General features: G+C 42.3%; 1 protein-coding gene across 1 annotated transcript in view; it reads left to right on the top strand.

Moving 5' to 3' along the window:
• The window catches only part of NOS2 (nitric oxide synthase 2), a 43,445-nt gene extending 28,301 nt beyond the window's left edge, over positions 1-15,144 (top strand). Inside the window, exons 20-26 of the mRNA XM_087719068.1 lie at positions 778-941; positions 3,050-3,260; positions 4,434-4,521; positions 6,293-6,414; positions 7,151-7,299; positions 11,474-11,668; positions 14,880-15,144. Coding sequence (XP_087575194.1) covers positions 778-941; positions 3,050-3,260; positions 4,434-4,521; positions 6,293-6,414; positions 7,151-7,299; positions 11,474-11,668; positions 14,880-15,008 — 1,058 coding nt within the window. The 3' untranslated portion in view covers positions 15,009-15,144. The remainder of the gene's footprint in view (positions 1-777; positions 942-3,049; positions 3,261-4,433; positions 4,522-6,292; positions 6,415-7,150; positions 7,300-11,473; positions 11,669-14,879) is intronic.
• The last annotated feature ends 4,676 nt before the right edge of the window (positions 15,145-19,820 follow it).

Here is a 19,820-nt window from a genome sequence, read left to right as displayed (position 1 = left end):
TATGTGCGAGGGGAACCTTTACCTTTTCTTACAACCTTTCTTACCACAGTAATGCAAGTAGAAAAATAGGAACCCCTTTGGTGGGAAGGTAACAGCCTTCCGGCGTTGAGTCATGCCGGCCACATGACCATGGAGACATCTTCTGGCAGCGCTGGCTCTTCGGCTTTGAAACAGAGATGAGCACCTCCTCCTAGAGTCAGGAACGACTAGCACATATGTGCGAGGGGAACCTTTATCTTTACCTATGAGCGGATATCTTTACAAGAAAGGGACAATGAATTTGGAGTGAACAAGAGAAAGAAAAGGATACCTGTGTTATCTTGGCATTCAGCTCTTTTCCAGTTGAGCAAGAGTAGGCAGCATTTTAGCCTTTCACCTCCCAAAGGGACCTCATGGTGAAGGGATGGCCTTATCAGAAAAGGCATATGTGGGGAATTTAGGGCTTCCTTTGTTCCATTTGGGGTGTGGCATTTTTGTCAACTAATTTTTCCCTGGGTGTGTTGAGTCAATTGAAAGTTTAAAGCTCCTGTTTTACTACTTTCACACTCCAAAATGGGGAAACCATTCATTCTAACTTGGACAGCATGATTTAAAGACTCTGGGGATGAGGTATCCCCTGCAGGGATTCAATTAACACTTCGGGTCAACGGGAAAGGCCGTGTTGGAAGGCAACTGGTCAGACGTATTTATTTTTTGACTTAGATGAAGTCTCTCCCCAGCTGATTTCCTCTGTTTAATCTCAGAATATATTCTCACCCATTTCCTCTTTCATTCCAGGTGGCTACTGGACTCCTTACAAAAAGTTTCCAGCATGTTCACTGTCCCAAGCTTTGATGCATTTCCTTGATGTCACCTCTCCTCCTTCCCAGCAGTTGCTAAGATCATTTTCCCAGCTGGCAGAAGATAAAAGTGAGAAGGAAAGGCTGAATCTCTTGTGTCATGTGAGTTCGAGACCAGTTATGGGCAGGGAGAGAAACTTTTGCTTATAGAGCATGTCTTGTTTCATCTGCTAGCAGGTGGCCAACCACGGGTGATCGCCAAAAGTTAGGCAAGATTGGACTTAGTTCTAACGCCAGTTTATAATGACATGGTAAGACCACACTTGGAATACTGCATCCAGTTTTGGTCATCACAATATTAAAAATACTGTATTTTTCAGTGTTTAAGACGTACCTCCCCCCCCCCAAAGAGCGTGAAAATGTTAGTGTGTCGTATAGATTGAATACAGCAATTTTGGCCTCCCAAAGCCCCGCACCTGCTCCCCATTTTTGCAAAAATCAGGTCATTTTTCACAGAAACAGATGTTTTTCTCATCCTCCAGCCCCCAGAAGCACTCTGCAGGCTTCAGCAGGGCTAGGGGAAGGAGAAAACACCCCAGTTTTTGTGAAAAACAGCCCATTTCCCACCCATTTTTAGCAAAAACAGGGACATTTTTGCCTTCCCCAGCTCTACTGAAACCTGCAAAGTGTTCCTGGGGGGCGGGGAGAACAAAAACATTTTTTCTTACTTACCTCTTCAAAATCGTGGTGCATCTTATACACTGGTGCGTCTTATAGTCCAAAATATGGTATATTGAGACTCTAGAAAGAATGCAGAGAAGAGCAACAAAGATGATTAGGGAGCTGGAGGCTAAAACATACACAGGACAGTTGCAGAAATTGGGAATATATGGTTTAATGAAAAGAAGGATTAGGGGGTGACATGATAGCTGTGTTCCAATATTTGAGAGGCTGCCACAAAGAAGAGAGATCGGCCTATTTTTCAAAGCACCTAAAGGCCGAACAAGAAGCAATGGATGGAAACCAATCAAGGAGAGAAGCAACCTAGAACTGAGAAGAAATTTCCTGACAGTCAGAACAATTGATCAGCGGAACAACTTGCCTCCAGAAGTTGTGAATGCTCCAATACTGGAAATGTTTAAAAAGAGATTGGACAACTGTTTGTCTGAAATGGTATATGGTTTCCTGCCTGAGCAGGAGGTTGGTTGAGAAGACTTTCAAGGTTCCTTCCAACTCCGTTATTCTGTTAGTGCTTGGATGGGAGACCATCAGGAGATTTCATGGCTGTAGACCATGGTTCCACCACAAAACCGCGTTCGACTAAAGGGCGCTCGACAAAACCGCATAGCTGACGTCATCACAGCGCGAGAACAGCACGGAGATAAAAGCACGCTGTAAACGCTAAACCTAAAATTAACCCCTAAACCTAAACCTAACCCCCCTAAACCTAATCCTAAACCTAACCCTAAACCTAACCCTTAACCTAACCCTAAACCTAACCCTAAACCTAACCCTTAACCTAATGCTAAACCTAATGCTAAACCTAACCCTAACCCTAAACCTAACCCTAAACCTAACCCTTAACCTAACCCTAACCCTAACCCTTAACCTAACCCTAACCCTAACCCTAAACCTAACCCTAAACCTAACCCTAAACCTAACCCTTACCTTAACTTGAATCATCTTGCTTTCAAAGCGTTATTTAAAGCGCCCTTCTTTCTCCGCGCTCGCTGTTGTCGCCCTGTTGATGACGTCAGCGACACGGTTTCGTCAAGCGTGCTTTAGTCGAGCGCGGTTTTGTCGTGCCATGGTAGACCATACTGGGAAGTTGAAAACATTCCAATAGCAGATCACTTTTATCCTGCTACTAAAAAAAGCTACATCAACAAATACTTGTATGGTAATCCGGAGTCAGGCTCAATTTAACAGGCTGTTTAATATAGCTACAATAGTCAATCTCAGTGAACTGATGTGGGATGAGTATCGTAATAACTTTGTTTAGGATTTCCATCTCTGGCTTTGAGTCAAACTTATGCCTATTGTAGTTATTTCTATGCTCTTTTCCTGTTTTATAGCAATAGCACAGTGCTTTACAGCCCTCTGTAAGCAGTTTGCACAATCAGCACAACAATCTTGTGTTATCTTTTGGAACTTTATAAGGTACCATTGTTTCTACAACAAGCTGCACCCCCATTTTGGAGGAGATATAAACATAAATCCATAAATAACCCCAGGAGGCTGACTATCTGTTTGTTTGTTTTTCACCGTAGAATTTGGAGGAATACAACAAGTGGAAATTTTACAACAGCCCCAATCTCTTGGAAGTCCTGGAGGAATTCCCATCCATCAGGCTCTCAACATCCTTCTTGCTCTCTCAGCTGCCTTTACTCAAGCCCAGATATTACTCCATCAGTTCTTCGCAGGATTGGGCCCCCCAAGAATTGCATTTGACTGTGGCTGTGGTGACCTACAGACCTAGAAGTAAGCAGGCTTTCTGTTCTGAAACTTCATTTGGCCCTGTGTTTGCAGTGATTCTTCATCAAATGTGAGAGCCAGTTTGGTCTAGGGCAAGGGATACAGCCCACCGAAGCCATTAATCCACCCCGCAAGGGACCACAAGGGTGCCCCACCCACATCGCCCCACCTACCGATTTGGGCGCACTCCCATGCTTGCTCCCCTCTGCACGCAACGCTTCTACGCATGCTCAGAAGAATCCATCCTTTCTTGGAGATGATAAAAAGTTCCCGCAACTAGAACAGTAAATACAGATAGTCCTTGATTTACGACCACAATTAAGCCCCACATTTTTGTTGCTAAGTGAGACAGTTGTTAAGTGAATTTCCCCCCATTTTACAACCTTTCTTGTCCCAGCTGTTAAGTGAATCACTGCAAATGTTAAAGTAGTAATATGGTTGTTAAGTGAATCTTCCTTGTTGAGTTTGTTTGTAAGAAGGTTGAAAAAGGTGAAGGGAAGGCAAAAAGCAATGAATGGAAAACTAATCAAGGAGAGAAGTAACTTAGAACTGAGGAGAAATTTCCTGACAGTTAGAATCATTAACCAGTGGAACCACTTGCCTCCAGAAGTTGTGAATGCTCCAACACTGGAGGTTTTTAAGAAGAGATTGGACAATCCTTTGTCTGAAATGGGATAGGGTTTCCTGCTTGAGCAGGGGATTGGACTAGAAGACCTCCAAGGTCCCTTCCAACTCTGTTATTCTATTCTATTCTATTGCTACTCTAAGGTGATCACATGATCCTGGGAGACTCCAATCATCATAAATATGAGTCAATTGCCAAGTGTCTGAATTTTAATCATGTGACCATGGGGATGCTGCAATGGTTGTAAGTGTGAAAAACGGTCATAAGTTATTTTTTTCAGTGCCTTTGTAACTTTGAATGGTCAGCAAATGAACTGTTGTAAATCGAGGACTGTTGTAACTCGAGGACTACCTGTAACAACTGAATTCTAAGGAGTCTTCTCCAACAGCAAAGTTCAAAAACATTAATTCTCTTCCTAGCCTCTGAGTGGGGCCTATTAAAATCACCATACTGCAAAGTCTGTTCACTTTTCTTGTGTGATTTCATATAAACTTCCTCAAAATACTTCACCAAAACATTGTGTGTGTGTTCTTTTGCTCACCCTTTCTTCTCAGATGGAAAAGGTCCAGTCCACCAGGGGGTATGCAGTGCTTGGTTGAACACAATGGCCCCGAAAAAGACAATTCCCTGTTTTATTCGCAGGTAAGATTGCAGCTGAAAAATAACTTGCAACAAAAACTTTTGTTCTCGATATCCAAATGGTGTCCTATGAAATAGAGGTTGATTCTGTTAGGAATGTACAGCATGTGGACTAATTTCTGTGCTATTCAAAGACCTGTAAATAGAAATTAACAAAAACAAGAGAATGGGCTCCATGTTAGTCTTTTCTTCAAGGGAGAGCGAAAAGAAAAATAAAAACAGACCAATTAGGCCTAAACATTTCCAATTGGCATAAGTAGAATCTATCCCAATGTACAGGAAGTCTTTCCTTATGAACTGCCCATTTAGCACCCATTTGAAGTTACAATGGTGTAAAAAAAAACACAACTTTGTCACCAAACCTTGCGTTTACGACTGTCACATTATATCATGGTCACATGATTGCCATTTGCAAGCTTTCTAAGTGGCTTGTGACAAACAGAGTTAACAGAGAACACAGAAGGAAAATCGCAAATCAGTCCCATATGGCGCTTTGCGGAGAAGTCTTATAAGTCCGTTTGTGTGATTTTCTGCTTAGCAACCACAATGCTTAGCAATGGACTTGCCAACCCCAAATGTGATCACTAAGGGAGGACTACCTATATCTATTTGAAATCTAAAGGAATTAAAGACCCATGATCGGTGGCAAAATAATCTGAGAAGTGTATTCATGAAAGAAGAGGGATTTGCACTTCCTGCTTCTCTAGGAGTAAGATCAGAGGTGGTATTCAGCAGGTTCTGACCAGTTCTGGAGAACCAGTAGCAGAAATGTTGAGTAGTTGGGAGAACCGGCAAATACCACTTCTGACTGGCCCCACCCCCATCAGGAGGGAATGGAGATTTTACAGTATCCTTCCCCTGGAGTGGGGCGGGAATGGAGATTTTGCAGTGTCCTTCCCCTGGAGTGGGGCGGGAATGGAGATTTTACAGTATCCTTCCCCTGGAGTGAAGAGGGAAAGGAGATTTTGCAGTATCCTTCCTCTGGAGTGGGGCGGGAATGGAGATTTTACAGTATCCTTCCCCTGAAGTGGGGCGGGAATGGAGATTTTACAGTATCCTTCCCCTGGAGTGAAGAGGGAAAGGAGATTTTGCAGTATCCTTCCTCTGGAGTGGAGAGGGAATTGAGATTTTACAGTATCCTTCCCCTGGAGTGGAGAGGGAATGGAGATTTTACAGTATCCTTCCCCTGGAGTGGGGCAGGAATGGAGATTTTACAGTATCCTTCCCCTTGAGTGAAGAGGGAAAGGAGATTTTGCAGTATCCTTCCTCTGGAGTGGGGAGGGAAAGGAGATTTTACAGTATCCTTCCCCTGGAGTGAAGAGGGAATGGAGATTTTACAGTATCCTTCCTCTGGAGTGGAGAGGGAGTGGAGATTTTACAGTATCCTTCCCCTGAAGTGGGGCGGGAATGGAGATTTTACAGTATCCTTCCCCTGGAGTGAAGGGGGAATGGAGATTTTACAGTATCCTTCCTCTGGAGTAAAGGTGGAATGGAGATTTTACAGTATCCTTCCCCTGAAGTGGGGCGGGAATGGAGATTTTACAGTATCCTTCCCCTGGAGTGAAGAGGGAAAGGAGATTTTGCAGTATCCTTCCTCTGAAGTGGAGAGGGAATAGAGATTTTACAGTATCCTTCCCCTGGAGTGGGGAGGGAATGGAGATTTTACAGTATCCTTCCCCTGCCATGCCCACCAAGCCACGCCCACAGAACCAGTAGTAAAAAATTTTGAATCCCATCACTGAGTAAGATATTTGTTTGTCTCATTGTTATCTAGTGCTGCTGGATTCCAACTTCCAAAAGATCCAAGAAAACCGTGCATCCTGATTGGTCCTGGTACAGGAATTGCTCCTTTTAGAAGCTTCTGGCAACAACGACACTTTGACTTAGAAAAGAAAGGTGAAGAGGGCTTTGCTACTTTCTGGTTGGACCAATCCACGTGCCACTGAAATGGGAAGTGTTTAGGGGTTAGCATTATCTAACAATTAGCACTAGCAATACCTCTTAAACTTATATAACACTTCATAGTGCTTTACACCCTGCTCTAGGCAGTTTACAAAGTCAGCATCTTGCCCACCAACAGTCTGGGTCCTCGTTTTATTGACCTCAGAAGGATGGAAGGCTGAGTCAACCTTGAGCCCCTCAGGATCGAACTCCTGACAATCGGCAGAGTTAGCCTGCAATACCGCATCCTAACTACAGTGCCACTACAGCTCTAATTAGAAATTAGATGTTCCAATTTCTTATTTGGGGTCAAGCCTTACACTTTTGGAACATCTGCTTAATCCGGTGAAGTAGACCTCACAAGAAGAACCTCTTTAAGATAGGTCTAAAGGTCAATTCCAAGCTAGTCTGAGGCAGCCTTTGATGCTTCCTTCATGAGACCCATGTTCACCTGTCCCATTCAGTGCTGCAGTTGAGTCATTAAATTATGGTTTTGCAACATGGCGTTGTTCCTCTTTAGATGACACTGTGAGTTGCTTCTCTTCTTTCGAAATGTGATAATATTGTGGCATTTAGGGGCCCTCCTGTTCGTTCTGATGATTGGGATACTGAAACCTTCTCCATATTTAGACTCAAACAGTGCCTTGAGCTACCTAAGAAGCCCAACTGATTTTGCCCTTCTGGTTTTTAGGGATCCAAGGGAGGGGTCTGATCCTGTTGTTCGGCTGCCGGCACTCCAGCCTGGACCACCTCTATCGAGAGGAAATGGAGGAGATGCATCGGAAAGGGATTCTCCAAGAGGTCTACACAGCTTACTCCAGAGAGCCCGGGAGTCCCAAAGTAAGCCTCTGTTGCATCTTGCTTTGATCCTTTGCTCAGGGCAGGGCACTAAATTGTATCCAGAAAGTCCTGGGTTCAATTTCTGATCCCACTGATTAAAATGAGTGGGAACCCAAAGACATTAAGGAAGCAGGGTGGCCAAAAGCAGTACAATACAGGTATAATATGGGTAGTCCTTGACTTACAACCAGAGGTGGTATTCAGCAGGTTCTGACCAGTTCTGGAGAACCGGTAGCAGAAATTTTGAGTAGTTCGGAAAAACGGTAAATACCACCTCTGGCTGGCCCCACCCCCCATCTATTCTCTGCCTCCCAAGTCCCAGGTGATCGGGAGGGAATGGGGATTTTGCAGTATCCTTCCCCTGCCATGCCCACCAAGCCACGCCCACAGAGCCAGTAGTAAAAAAAATTGAGTCCCACTACTGCTTACAACTGTTCGTTTTGTGACCATTCATTACAATGGCACAAATTGGTGGAATTGTTTTAGTATGCAGGTAGTCCTCAACTTACAACAGATCATTTAATGACTGCTCAAAGTTACAACATCACTGAGAAAAATGACATGGCCATTTTTCACTCTTTCAACCACTGCAGCATCCCATGGTCACGTGCTCAAAATTCAGACACTTGTCAACAGACTCATGTTTGTTTATTTATTATATAAAGTTTTTATTTTTAAACAAACATAGACAAACGAGACACGTAACATAAAAACATCTTCCATTATGTGCAGTGTGTCGATTGGTTACAAGGTTTTTGTGCGTCCTTTCCATAGTCACCAGCTTAAACTTTATCTAAAGTCACATATCATCAATCAAATAGATTTGTATATATTAATATTATAGTACTTCATTTGTTTGATTATCACTATTGTTTCTTCATTTTAAATGAGGTATTCTAAATATGGGTTCATTTATATTATAATAATTCATTACATCATCATCAACACGTCCAATAATAAAGTATTTTTTATATCCTATTTTAAATCATTCTATTATTTTGGTGTTGGTAACATTCTCTAATAATTTTCAATTCCATGGGTTTTTTAAAATCTGACCACTGATATAATAAATCCCATGTCCTATAAAATTGTTTATCTTCTTGTTCTCTTAATTTCATATATCAACTCATTTCAGCACATTCCATTGCTCATATCATCAATCTAATATATATGAATGCGATTATTATGATTATTAAACATTCATTGAGTGTAGCTATTATTACATCCTTTTTAAACATACTACATTTAAAGTGAATTTATATTATGGCATTTCGTTACATCATCCTGGACTCATCCAGTGGTGTTACATCTTTGTATTCTATATAGAATTGTTTATCTTTTATAAAAAGGCTTTTCCACATCATCTCCATAGTCCTCACTTACAGCTTATATAAAATTCCATATTATCAATCTAGTATATATAAATGCATTGTTATCATTGTTAATCATTTATTTGACTATAACTATTATTACTTTGTTTTATACATAATACTCAAAGTTTAACTAAGTTTAGCTTAATTTTATTGTGACATTTCATTTCATCATCCTGTATCCTTCCAGCAGTAGTGCCATCCAATATCTCTTGCCATTTGTAGAATCTGTATTCTAAGTGTTTTCTTGATAAGACTTATGTGGACTTCTCTTGACAGCTTGTTGTTCATTGCATATTTTGTAAAGACTCGAAACCCTTCATCTGTTCCTTCCATCAGCTTGCCTTTGATTATCACTGGTGCTTCTACCAAAGTTACTCTCATTGTTTCTGCTAAATTTTCTCCCCTTTCTTCATCTATTTTTTGAAGCATGAGATAGAGTTCCAGTTCGTCTACCTCTCCTTTCAGTATTCCACACATATCATTTCCCTCCACTCTTGGTTTGCTGTCAGTGTCAACATTTTTCTTATCACTTTGTTCATATTTTTCTGCAATTTTTTGAACTCTATCTTCAAATTTCATCATTGTTTTGTCAGTATTCTTAACTCTTCCCTCCATTCTTTTTTTTTTTTTTGTTCTATAATCTCAAGGCTCTTTTCAATTCTTTCGGTGCTTATTAGGACTTTTTGAATTTCTAGCATAATTCTTTGCAATGTAACTTCCTTTTCTTCTTCATGTTGCACAATTTTTCCCGGTTGTAAACACTGCCACTGAGACATTCAAGACTTTTTGCTAGGTTTCAAATAAATTCAATGTAATCTTTCAAGTCAAGGCTTTCTCTTTATTCCAAAAGAACACCTGTATAAACAAGACATGTTTTCTCTCTGTCCCTTTCGGTAAACAAAGCCAATAGCCTTGAGATATCAAATGTAACCAAGCCTCCAGTCTCTAGATGGCAGTGTTACTTCTTTTTCTTCTGCTTTTACCTCTCTCTTTAAGCTCCGAGTTTAAGAAGAGAAAAAAAAAGCTTAAAATGTTTAAAAGTTACGCCGAGCATTGAGAGGAAAGAGACTCTTAATCCACAAATACAGATAATGGGGAAAAATAGAAGAAGAAGGAAAAAAGAGACCAGTCCAATTTAAAAGTAAGGCATTTGTAAAAATTCCATCCATAAAAAAGAAACGAAATTAAAGAAAAAAGATAACACAATAGTTTTAATTCAGGCTAATTCGCCACTTACTCTCTTCTATCTTCAATTTTAATTTTGGTCAAAGTCTTTTTGGGTGTTCTCTTCTCTAATAGTAAAATATTATCTCACCAATTTCGATATACTCTCTCTCCTGCTCTGCTTCCGTTCAAGGGACTGTCCCAACCTTCTGCAGCTTCATTGGCTGCTTCTCTTGTAGCCGGGGGAAAAAAGCTTCTCCTGGATCAATCAGGGGCTTTGCGATGCCCCTGAGATCAGCAGGACGTGCCCTTCTCTATCACCATCTCTACAGGATGGTTTAGGTCCAAAAAGGACCATCCATCAGCAGAGATATCAACAGCAATCCTGGAGCCCCAAGATTGCATGTCATAGTGTCATAGCGACGTCAGCCCCGCCCCTCCTACAGACTCATATTTATGACAGTTGCAGTGTCCCAGGGTTATGTGATCACCTTTTGTGACCTTCTGACAAGCAAAGATCAGCATGGAATCCAGATTCACTTAACAACTGTGTCATTAACTTAACAGCTGCAGCGATTCACGAAAGAACTGTGGCAAGAAAGGTCGTGAAATAGGACAAAACAAATGATTCGCTTGCAACAGAAATGTTGGGCTCAATTTTGGTCATAAGTTGAGGACTAATTGCACGTGATATTTATCTTCTCTACCTAACTAAGTAATCTCCTCGGCACAAGTGCGCAAGGCAACAAAGCCTCCACTTGCTTGCAGTGATGAATTTACCTAGTTGGGTCATGAAAATTCTGCAGGCAAACAACCAACTTCCAAGAGCACCAAGAACTTCACAGTCCAACTCTCTTCTAGATAATCTCTTCTAATGGGTATTGTTACGAGTATTGTGCTCTAAAATATTGGGATTCTACTAATTATTTGTCCCAGCTGTGGCATAGATTATGCACCCTTGTGCCTTCAAAATGTTTTGAAGCCACTTCAATTTTCTCCTTCCCTTCTTCCTTATTTTCAAAGTGTTAAATTTGTCAATCTTTTAAAAAAAGAATTATTCACTTTTAATTTGCTCTGCTCTAAAAAGCTTTGTAGCCAAAACATCCCGTTCCATGCCTCCAACAGATAAATGAATTTCATGATCCTGGCCAGGAGCCACCCTGGGGTGGCCTAATGGGAACTGTAACCCAGAAACCTCTGGCAAGCACTAGACCAGGGGTGTCAAACTCTTTTTCATTGAGGGCCTCATCAGGGTTGTGTTTGACCTTGGGGGGTGGCCAGGGTGGGGGTGGCCAGCTCGATGTCACTTGTGTCGGGGGCGCCAGTGTTGGCTCGAGCTTTCTGCCTGCAAAAACAGGCTCTCGAGCTCCGTTTTCAGCTGCACTGACCTCCTGCAATCCTCTGCCAGCAAAAGCAGAGCTTCAGTGGGCTGCCCGTGGCCCTCCTGAACTCTGTTTTTGCTAGCGGAGGCACCACGGGCCGGTCCTTTGCTGTTTCCAGGATGGCCCCGTGGGCCAAATCTGACCCCTGGGCCTTGAGTTTGACACTCCTGCACTAGACTAATGGTCCCGTTTATTAAGTGATTAAATATTGCAGCTCTCTTAGAAAAAAATCTGAATGCTATGCAAATCGTTCAGGTTTATGTGCAGGACCTCCTTCGGAATGAATTGGAAGCAGAAGTGTACAGACTTCTCCATGAAGAAGAGGGACACCTGTATGTCTGCGGGGACATCCGGATGGCCAGCGAAGTGGCTAAGACCTTAAAGGAGATGTTTGCAAAGAAACTGAGTTTGACCGAAGAGGAAGCAGAGGACTACTGTTTTCAGCTGAAGGTATGATGAGCCGTTTCCATTTGGTTGGCTGCCAAACTCAATCCTAAACCTAGTCCGCTTTGCAAACATGGTCTATGGAGCGGGTGAAAGTTCTCAATTCATATCTTGTCATCTGGGGTCAATACAGGCTTCTGGCATTCCTCAACAAAAGGGGGCTGAATTGGTTATTTGGTTGAATGGCTTTAGGAGTGATCTTCTAAGTGGGCAAGGAAATGCCTTTGAGGGACACAAATACTGTGGGAAGTCTTAAGAAGTTGGCAATCCTTGATTTTTAGATAGGCTTTCCAAGCCCAGACCCTAAAAATATGATGGATTCTAATTTCCATCATCTCCCAAATTGTAGTCCAGCACACTGCAGTAGAGAGTGGCATGGCGGCTCAGCAGTTAAAAAGCTGGATTTGTCAGCTGGAAGCCGGTACCCCAGCTTCAAGACCCAAGCACTACACAATGGGCTGAACTCCCATTCCTTGCTGCAGCTCCTGCCAACCTATCAGTTCAAAAGTGTGTGAATGCAAGTAGATAAATAGGTACCACTTTGGGGGGAAGTTAACAGCGCTCTGTAACATCATGCCGGTCACATGACCATGGAAATGTCTTTGGGCAGCACTGGCTCAACGGTGTTGAAACAGAGATGAGACCTGCCCCCTGTAGTTGGCAATGACTTGCAAAATCAAATCTGCAGGGACTTCTTTACCTTACCTTTACACTGGATTAGAGAAGATTACTTTAAAGGCGAGCTTAATTCCCATTTCAGAATTGACTAGTTCGATCTTCTCCTCTCCTGTGGCTTTCGACTATATTATGAGTATCTTTATTTCTGCAAAGTTCCAGGGACAGACCACAAAGTTTAATCTAAGTGCAAATTATACTATGACCGTTAACTTTTTGGCTACTTTTCTTGTCAACTATTTAATTCTTTACAAGTATAATGACCCCCTCTTTTCTCTGCTCTTGTTCATTCAACTTTGTAGCATTGATTTCAATTTTTAATGGACTGATGATCTGGATGGATTAAGAATATCAGGATGGAAATGTTTAAAAAGAGATGCAGGAGTTCTGCATGTTTCTACATGTGTTTGTGGTGTTCGCTTTGATGGTTGCCATTATTATAGTTTGCTGCACAACCAGTCACATGTTTAGACTGGATTGGGAATTTTTATCCCGCTACTGAGTCCTTCCGAGATCCTGGGATAGTCAGATGTTGCTGTTTGATAGTGTTAAAGGTATCATTGCAGGATGCAATCTGTTCCAGATAAAGTTGTCTTTTGCAATTGACTAGTGTTGGTTTTGTCAATGCTGCCCAAATACAGAAGAGGGGCAGAAGTCTTGGACCCCAGATCTCAAAATGAGCAGGAAGGATCCAATAAGGCTGTTAACTAATTCAGAAGTGATGATTGGCTCTGCCAGTATGGGCCCCATTCTGAAACCAATAGCAATAGCACTTAGACTTATATACTGCTTCATAGTGCTTTACAGCCCTCTCTAAGTGGTTTATAAAGTCAGCATGTTGCCCCCAACAATCTTTTTACCGACCTCGGAAGGATGGAAGGCTGAGTCAACCTTGAGCCTGGTGAGATTCGATCTCCCAAACTGCTGGCAGTCGGTGATCAGCAGAAGTAGCCTGCATTACTGCACTCTAACCCCTGTGGCTCAGCCAAGCTGGCTAAGATAACCGTGGAGCTGGTAGTGAGGACTTATTAAATGGCAATCCTGGACATCTCAATTTATTTATTGAATAAGTTGAATAACATATTTATAGAATATTTTTCCCAATTTAACTTCTCTTCTTTAAAGAGCCGAGGTGGCGCAGTGGATTTGGATTTGGATTTGTTTATTTATAGGCCGCCCTTTTCCCTGAGGGGACTCAGGGCGGCTTACAATCAAGAAAGGGAAGGGGAGTGTAGGACAATACCAAAAAAAAAGATGTGCACAAAGTAAATTAGACAGTAAAACTCAACATTCACTCTGCATTCGGGAGGGGCGAAATAAGATTATCCCCAGGCCTGACGGGCTAGCCAGTTCTTGAGGGCTGTGCGGAAGGCCTGGACGGTGGTGAGGGTACGAATCTCCACGGGGAGATTGTTCCATAGCGTCGGAGCCGCAACAGAGAAGGCTCTCCTCCGAGTAGTCGCCAGTCGGCACTGACTGGCGGATGGAATACGGAGGAGGCCAACTCTATGCGATCTGATGGGACGCAGGGAGGTAATTGGCAGAAGGCGGTCTCTCAAATAGCCAGATCCACTACCATGGAGCGCTTTATAGGTGGTGAGTAAGACCTTGAAGTGCACCCGAAGACCAACAGGTAGCCAGTGCAGCTCACGGAGGATCGGTGTTATGTGGGCGAACCGTGGTGCGCCCACGATCACTCGCGCGGCCGCATTCTGGACTAGCTGAAGTCTTCGGATGCTCTTCAAGGGCAGCCCCATGTAGAGCACATTACAGTATTCCAGCCTAGAGATCACAAGGGCTCGAGTGACTGTTGTGAGGGCCTCCTGATTCAGGTAGGGCCGCAACTGGCGCACCAGGCGAACCTGGGCAAATGCCCCCCTGGTCACAGCCGAGAGATGGTGATCAAAAGTTAGCTGTGAATCCAGGAGGACTCCCAAGTTGCGGGCCCTTTCTGAGGGGTATAAATTTTGCCCCCCCAGCCTGAGCGATGGTATGTTGGTCAAATTTTTGGGAGGGAAACAAATTTTTGGGAGGAAATTTTTGATGGTTAAATGCAGCACTGCAGGCTACTTCAGCTAACTGCAGTTCTGCAGTTCGGTGGTTCAAATCTCACCGGCTCAGGGTTGACTCAGCCTTCCATCCTTCCGAGGTGGGTAAAATGAGGACCCGGATTGTTGTTGGGGGCAATATGCTGACTCTGTAAACCGCTTAGAGAGGGCTGAAAGCCCTATGAAGCGGTATATAAGTCTAACTGCTATTGCTATTGCTATTAACTGAGTTTGCATTGGAGGACTGCCCACAGCGAATGATCAGAATGAAAGGCAGGTAGCTGTAATCCAAGCCTTACCCCTTTTTACATGCTTGTAACGATAGGATATGGCTTGGATCAGGGCAGATTTTGACCCTCCCTATCAATGCTGCTGGTTTGAACAATTTGTCTTTTAACGGAGTCCTTTCATCCAGGCCTCTGTTTAAATTTCCACGGGAATTAATACTAAAACAATCCCACCAATTCTTAACTTTCCTTGTTTTGTTTTTACAGAGGCAGAAACGATACAAAGAGGACATTTTTGGAGCCACGTTTCCAAAAGAGAACCAAAGAACCATGGAAGAAGTTAAAACTGAAAGAACCATAAAAGTTTTAGAAGCTCAAGCCCAGCTAAAACTTTAACCGTAACTTCCTACCCAGGGGCCTTCTTTAGCCTCATCAGGGGTCCCCAAATGTTGCTTTTACAGCAGCATCTGCCAATGTGGACCAGATCAGCAGAATTTGCACCCCAAAACCAAATCGTTTGAGTTTTGGATAAAACACTACATACTGTAGTATTTTATTTAATTATATTTAATTCTTTTAGACGTGTCTATTGGAACTTTTGTAGCAATCAGTCTTTATTATATTATTATTATTATTATTTAAATTCCATTCTTGGACAAAGGGGGCAGCTTTTGTGGGCTGTTTTCACCCTGCTTTTATACGTTCAGAAGAGAAAAGGCGAACCTCATTTAATACCAAAAACTGGAACTGCTTATACGTACTTGCACAGGGGCATCTGGGGAGAGGATATTAAAAAATCAAGACGACAACAGTAAGCAAATTATTGCATGCACACATCACGCATAAAAATGTGTGATTTGTATTAATTCTATCAGGAATTAATTACGCCATTGCAGTTGCCATCTTGACTTTTCTGACTTCCTCTGTGGATGTTCCTGGCCTTCCATAATATGTGCCTAAGGGGTTGTTTTTGGAGGTCATGTTTTCCAGGCTCATAATATTACAAGGAAAGGAGGGTGATTTCTGGACCTTCTTCTTCCCAGGGCCGAGAGAGGGACTGGCTGAAGGGTCACCCAGCAGATTTGTCCCTAAGACAGGGCTAGAACTCAAGAGTTGTTAGCCAGTGCCTTAACCTTCACACCAAGCTGGCTCTCAACACCACAACCCGATTTCACATTCCAAGGGCATCAACCCATCCCCTATACGTTGCTACAGTATTTGCTGAAAATGAGTCTACTCTTTTGAGAACTTCAATGATGGCATTACAGCCACCTATCAAACAAAGGACCAGCATTTGTTGAGACAGAATTGGTATTGATCATCCTAACCTCTGTCCCAAAGGGTGGGCTATGGATTGTCCCACCTTGAATGCTCTTCAAGAGCCTGTCTCGCCCTTCTGAAGAAGCCGGTCTCGATCAGCACAGGGCAAATAAAATGAGATCATCTATTGACTTGAACATAGTTGTTGTTGTTTTTTTGTCTCACACCTTGGGAGATTGGGAAGGATCAATGCGAGGGAAAGAACTGTGCAACGGGACTTGAATAAAACCATTGGTGAGTTCCTCATTGGCACTATTCGTTTTTCTTCTTGATTGTGTAAACTTTATAAAGAAACGACTGTCCATCGTAGATTAGCAGAATTCCCCAACCATTCTCTGTAGTGTTCTCAATACTCTGCATCTGGTGACGGAGCTAGAATGCTGAAAAGCATTAAACTCCCCATGTCTAATTGATTCATATTTGGATACATTTGGAGTTTCTTTTGACAAGATGAGTATCACTTCACACCTTGGGCTGTTTTTCATGGACTAGCTTTTTCCATCTGAGCAATTCACAAAGTTGTTGGGCTGCAGTTCTTCGCTGTCGCTTGACCATCTCCATCCACCCATCCAACCATCATCCATCCATCCATCCATCCATCCATCCATCCATCCATCCATCCATCCATCCAAATCTGTTATAGCTGCCCAATAGAGTCTTTGTAGAATAGGGAATGACCTTCCTGAATCAGATTGTGGCTCTCCCAATCCCACAAGGAACATTCTAGTTGCTTTCCCCAGAAGCTATTGTTGCAGCAGATTAAGGTTTGTAATCTACTTACGAAAGACCAGGACTTGAGACCACGAAGGTGAGAGAAACAGGTTTATTGGATGCATCGAGTTCAGCGTGTTCACACACCAAAATCTGAACTGCCTGGGCTCTGCCCAGGATGCTACTTTTATGCCGTGTTCCCCACTGTGCATTCTCAAGGCGTTTCCATAAACGAGACAAGCATGACATTTCAAAAAGGGGAAGTTCATTTGGAATGTCTTAAGCTGTCAGCAGTTTTTACCTCTGTTCTATCTCTCACCCACGTCTGGCTTCCTGTGCCCCTCCTTTACAGAGTCTTGCCACACTGTTCAGCCCTATTTTTAATACTTATGAGGAAGTTGGGGAGAAAGTTCACTCCAGCTAAAAGTCAACTTTGGGACTCCAGGGCACTAGAATGAAAAGCCAAGCTAATATGAATTTATAAGGTCCATTCTATTAAGACCACCTAACCTGGCCAGCCACTGGTGGGTTTACCTGTGCACCCCCTCCTACATCACTATCATGAATAGCGCATGGAGGTGGCTAGTCTAAGCTGCTGGTCTCACATGTGGAGGCCATGTGGTGAAGAAGACACTTTCTGAAAGTGTGTGATTTGGAAGCAAAGGAACAAATGGCCCAGCAATGGCCATTCTCTGCTCATTTGTCCCTGTAATGAGGGGTGAGAAGGCATCTTCCTCCTCTTCAAAACTGTCTCTACTCTAAGGTAGAGCAGGAGGAGCATCTGCTCTGAGATGATAACACTTGGATTCCTCTGCAAAGGCCACTGACATCCTTGACTGATGTTTAAAGCTTTCTTTTTTTTCTCCCCAACTACTTTCTTTATAAGTCATGTCTTTTTAGATTATAAATTCAAAGACAGAGACAATTATTTTGTAAGATGTTTTTCAGCAAGCAAAGTGCTTTTTAAATACTCTCACATCTCCCAAATAAATTGGGCACTATCTGTCAGGAATATTGTTGCCATTTGTCCCATTGAAATTCTTTTCCCACTTACTCAAACTCTCGAGTCCAAAGAATGAAAAAGGAAGGATACAATCCTGAAATTTCTATGGTGTCTAATTCGGAATAAGAATGTCAATTTTTACCACACTTGAGTCAGCAAACAAAACTAGATATGAACAAAACTAGTTTATTCAAACAATTAGAGTGGAAGGGAAAAAACAACTATGGTTCTTAAAAACTCAAAAGAGCATTTGTTCAAACTGTAGGTAGTAAAGCTACTCATCAATTGCACACCTATCCAGTGGTGAGATTCAAATAATTGAACAACTGGTTCTGTACCCTAATGACCGGCTGAGCAGGCGTGGCTGGGTGGGTGGGCATGTGACTGGGTGGGCATGGCCAACTCAACGTCACTCATGTTGAGGAGTCCCTCGCACAGCCACATCTCACCCTTCCCCTCCCAGCCACTCCTTGTCACACCTGACCTCACCTCGCCTTATGACCACAATTGAGCCCAAAATTTATGTTGCTAAGTGATAAATTTATTAAGTGATTTTTTTGCGCCATTTGTTAAGTGAATCATTACAGTTGTTAAGTTAGTAACATGGCTGTTAAGTGAATCTGGCTTCCCCATTGACTTGGCTTGTCAGAAGGTTGCAAAAGGGGATCATATGACTCTGGGAGACTACCACCATCCTGACCGTGAGGATGCTGCAACGGTCGTAAGTGTGAAAAACGGTCGTGTCACTTTTTTTCAGTGCCATTGTAACATTGAATGGTCACTAAATGAACTGTTGCAAGTCAAGGATTATATCTGCACAAAACCACAAAAAGCTTCTTTGCTTGCAAAAAGCTGCCCTAAATGCCAATCATTAGATTAGAAATGGGGGGGAATACAGACTGAAGACAGTCACAGCCATCATGGAAATCTAAACCATTCTGCCTGAATATTTTCCTTTTCATCGGGAATACCTGCAACCCGGAGTTACAGATCAGGCAGGGTGCCAGATGGCACCTTGAGGAATTAAAATAGTTAAAACGCAATGATAACTATCAGCAGCCAACTCTTGCTCATAGAGCGAAACCCTCTAGCAGAGAGGTCATTTAAGCTCTCCAGAAAGTGGGTGGGCAAACTTGGGCTACAAAATGCCAAGCTAAAGAGACAAATTAAGAAAGTATCCCACCACTGCATCTATCCAAAAATGGACATCTGGATGTCGGTCAATGTTATGTCACCGTCCACTTCGAGCACATTTATGAAAAACAGGTTACATATGCGATGGTTGTAGTCAAACTGATGACGTCCGTTCACAGTTACCTTGAAGCAGTGTGCTTCACACTGAATACAGATCTACAAAAAGAAAATGCACATTTGTGATCACTTTAATAAGACCCGATAATATAACCCAGATTTTTAAATTTTTATTTTATTTATTAACATCACAAACTGCCCATTTCCCAGACAGCAAAGCAGCAAAGATGTTTCACAGAAGCACCTGCAAAATCTGAATGATGAGTATCCAGAACAACTAAAAGTAACTTTGATACAGATTTTAACTCAGTTCTGTGACTTTAACCTAGTACATGGATTGGTACTGCACCCCAAATTTGGATTTATCTTAGAATCATATTTCAATTTTAAAAATTTAAATCAGAATAAATGCTTAGTACAGTAGTAAGGATGAAATGGATTGTACTATACTATATTATTGTACTATACTATATTATTTATACATCATATTATTAGTAAGATAGTGTAATATATTATTTTTTGGCGATTTATGTTGTACTAACCATGGTTCTGATATTTATTACTATTTCAGGTTTAACGGTGATTTTAGTTAGTGACTGAACCGTGAAACAGTGATTTGCTTTACACCCACTGTAAAAATGGTTCTAAAATCAGGTCTGATAACAGGATGACTTGACTTACAACTGCGCCAACTTATGACCAAAAATCCAGTCCTAATTTTCATTGTAAGCAGTGCAGGTTTTAAAGGAGGGTTATTGTATGGGCTAATCAAGGATCCTGAAATCTATGCATTAGGCTAGCCCAGTGGTTCCCAAACTTGGCAACTTTAAGACTTGTGGACTTCAACTCCCAGAGTTCTCCAGCCAGAAGAGCTAGCTGGAGAATTCTGGGAGTTGAAGTCCACAAGTCTTAAAGTTGCCAAG

This window comes from Thamnophis sirtalis, unplaced genomic scaffold, assembly GCF_051295495.1.
Source record: "Thamnophis sirtalis isolate CommonGarterSnake01/CBP01778 unplaced genomic scaffold, rThaSir2_p1.2 scaffold_6, whole genome shotgun sequence".
NCBI lineage: Eukaryota > Metazoa > Chordata > Lepidosauria > Squamata > Natricidae > Thamnophis > Thamnophis sirtalis.
This window is presented reverse-complemented; position numbering and strand designations above follow the sequence as displayed.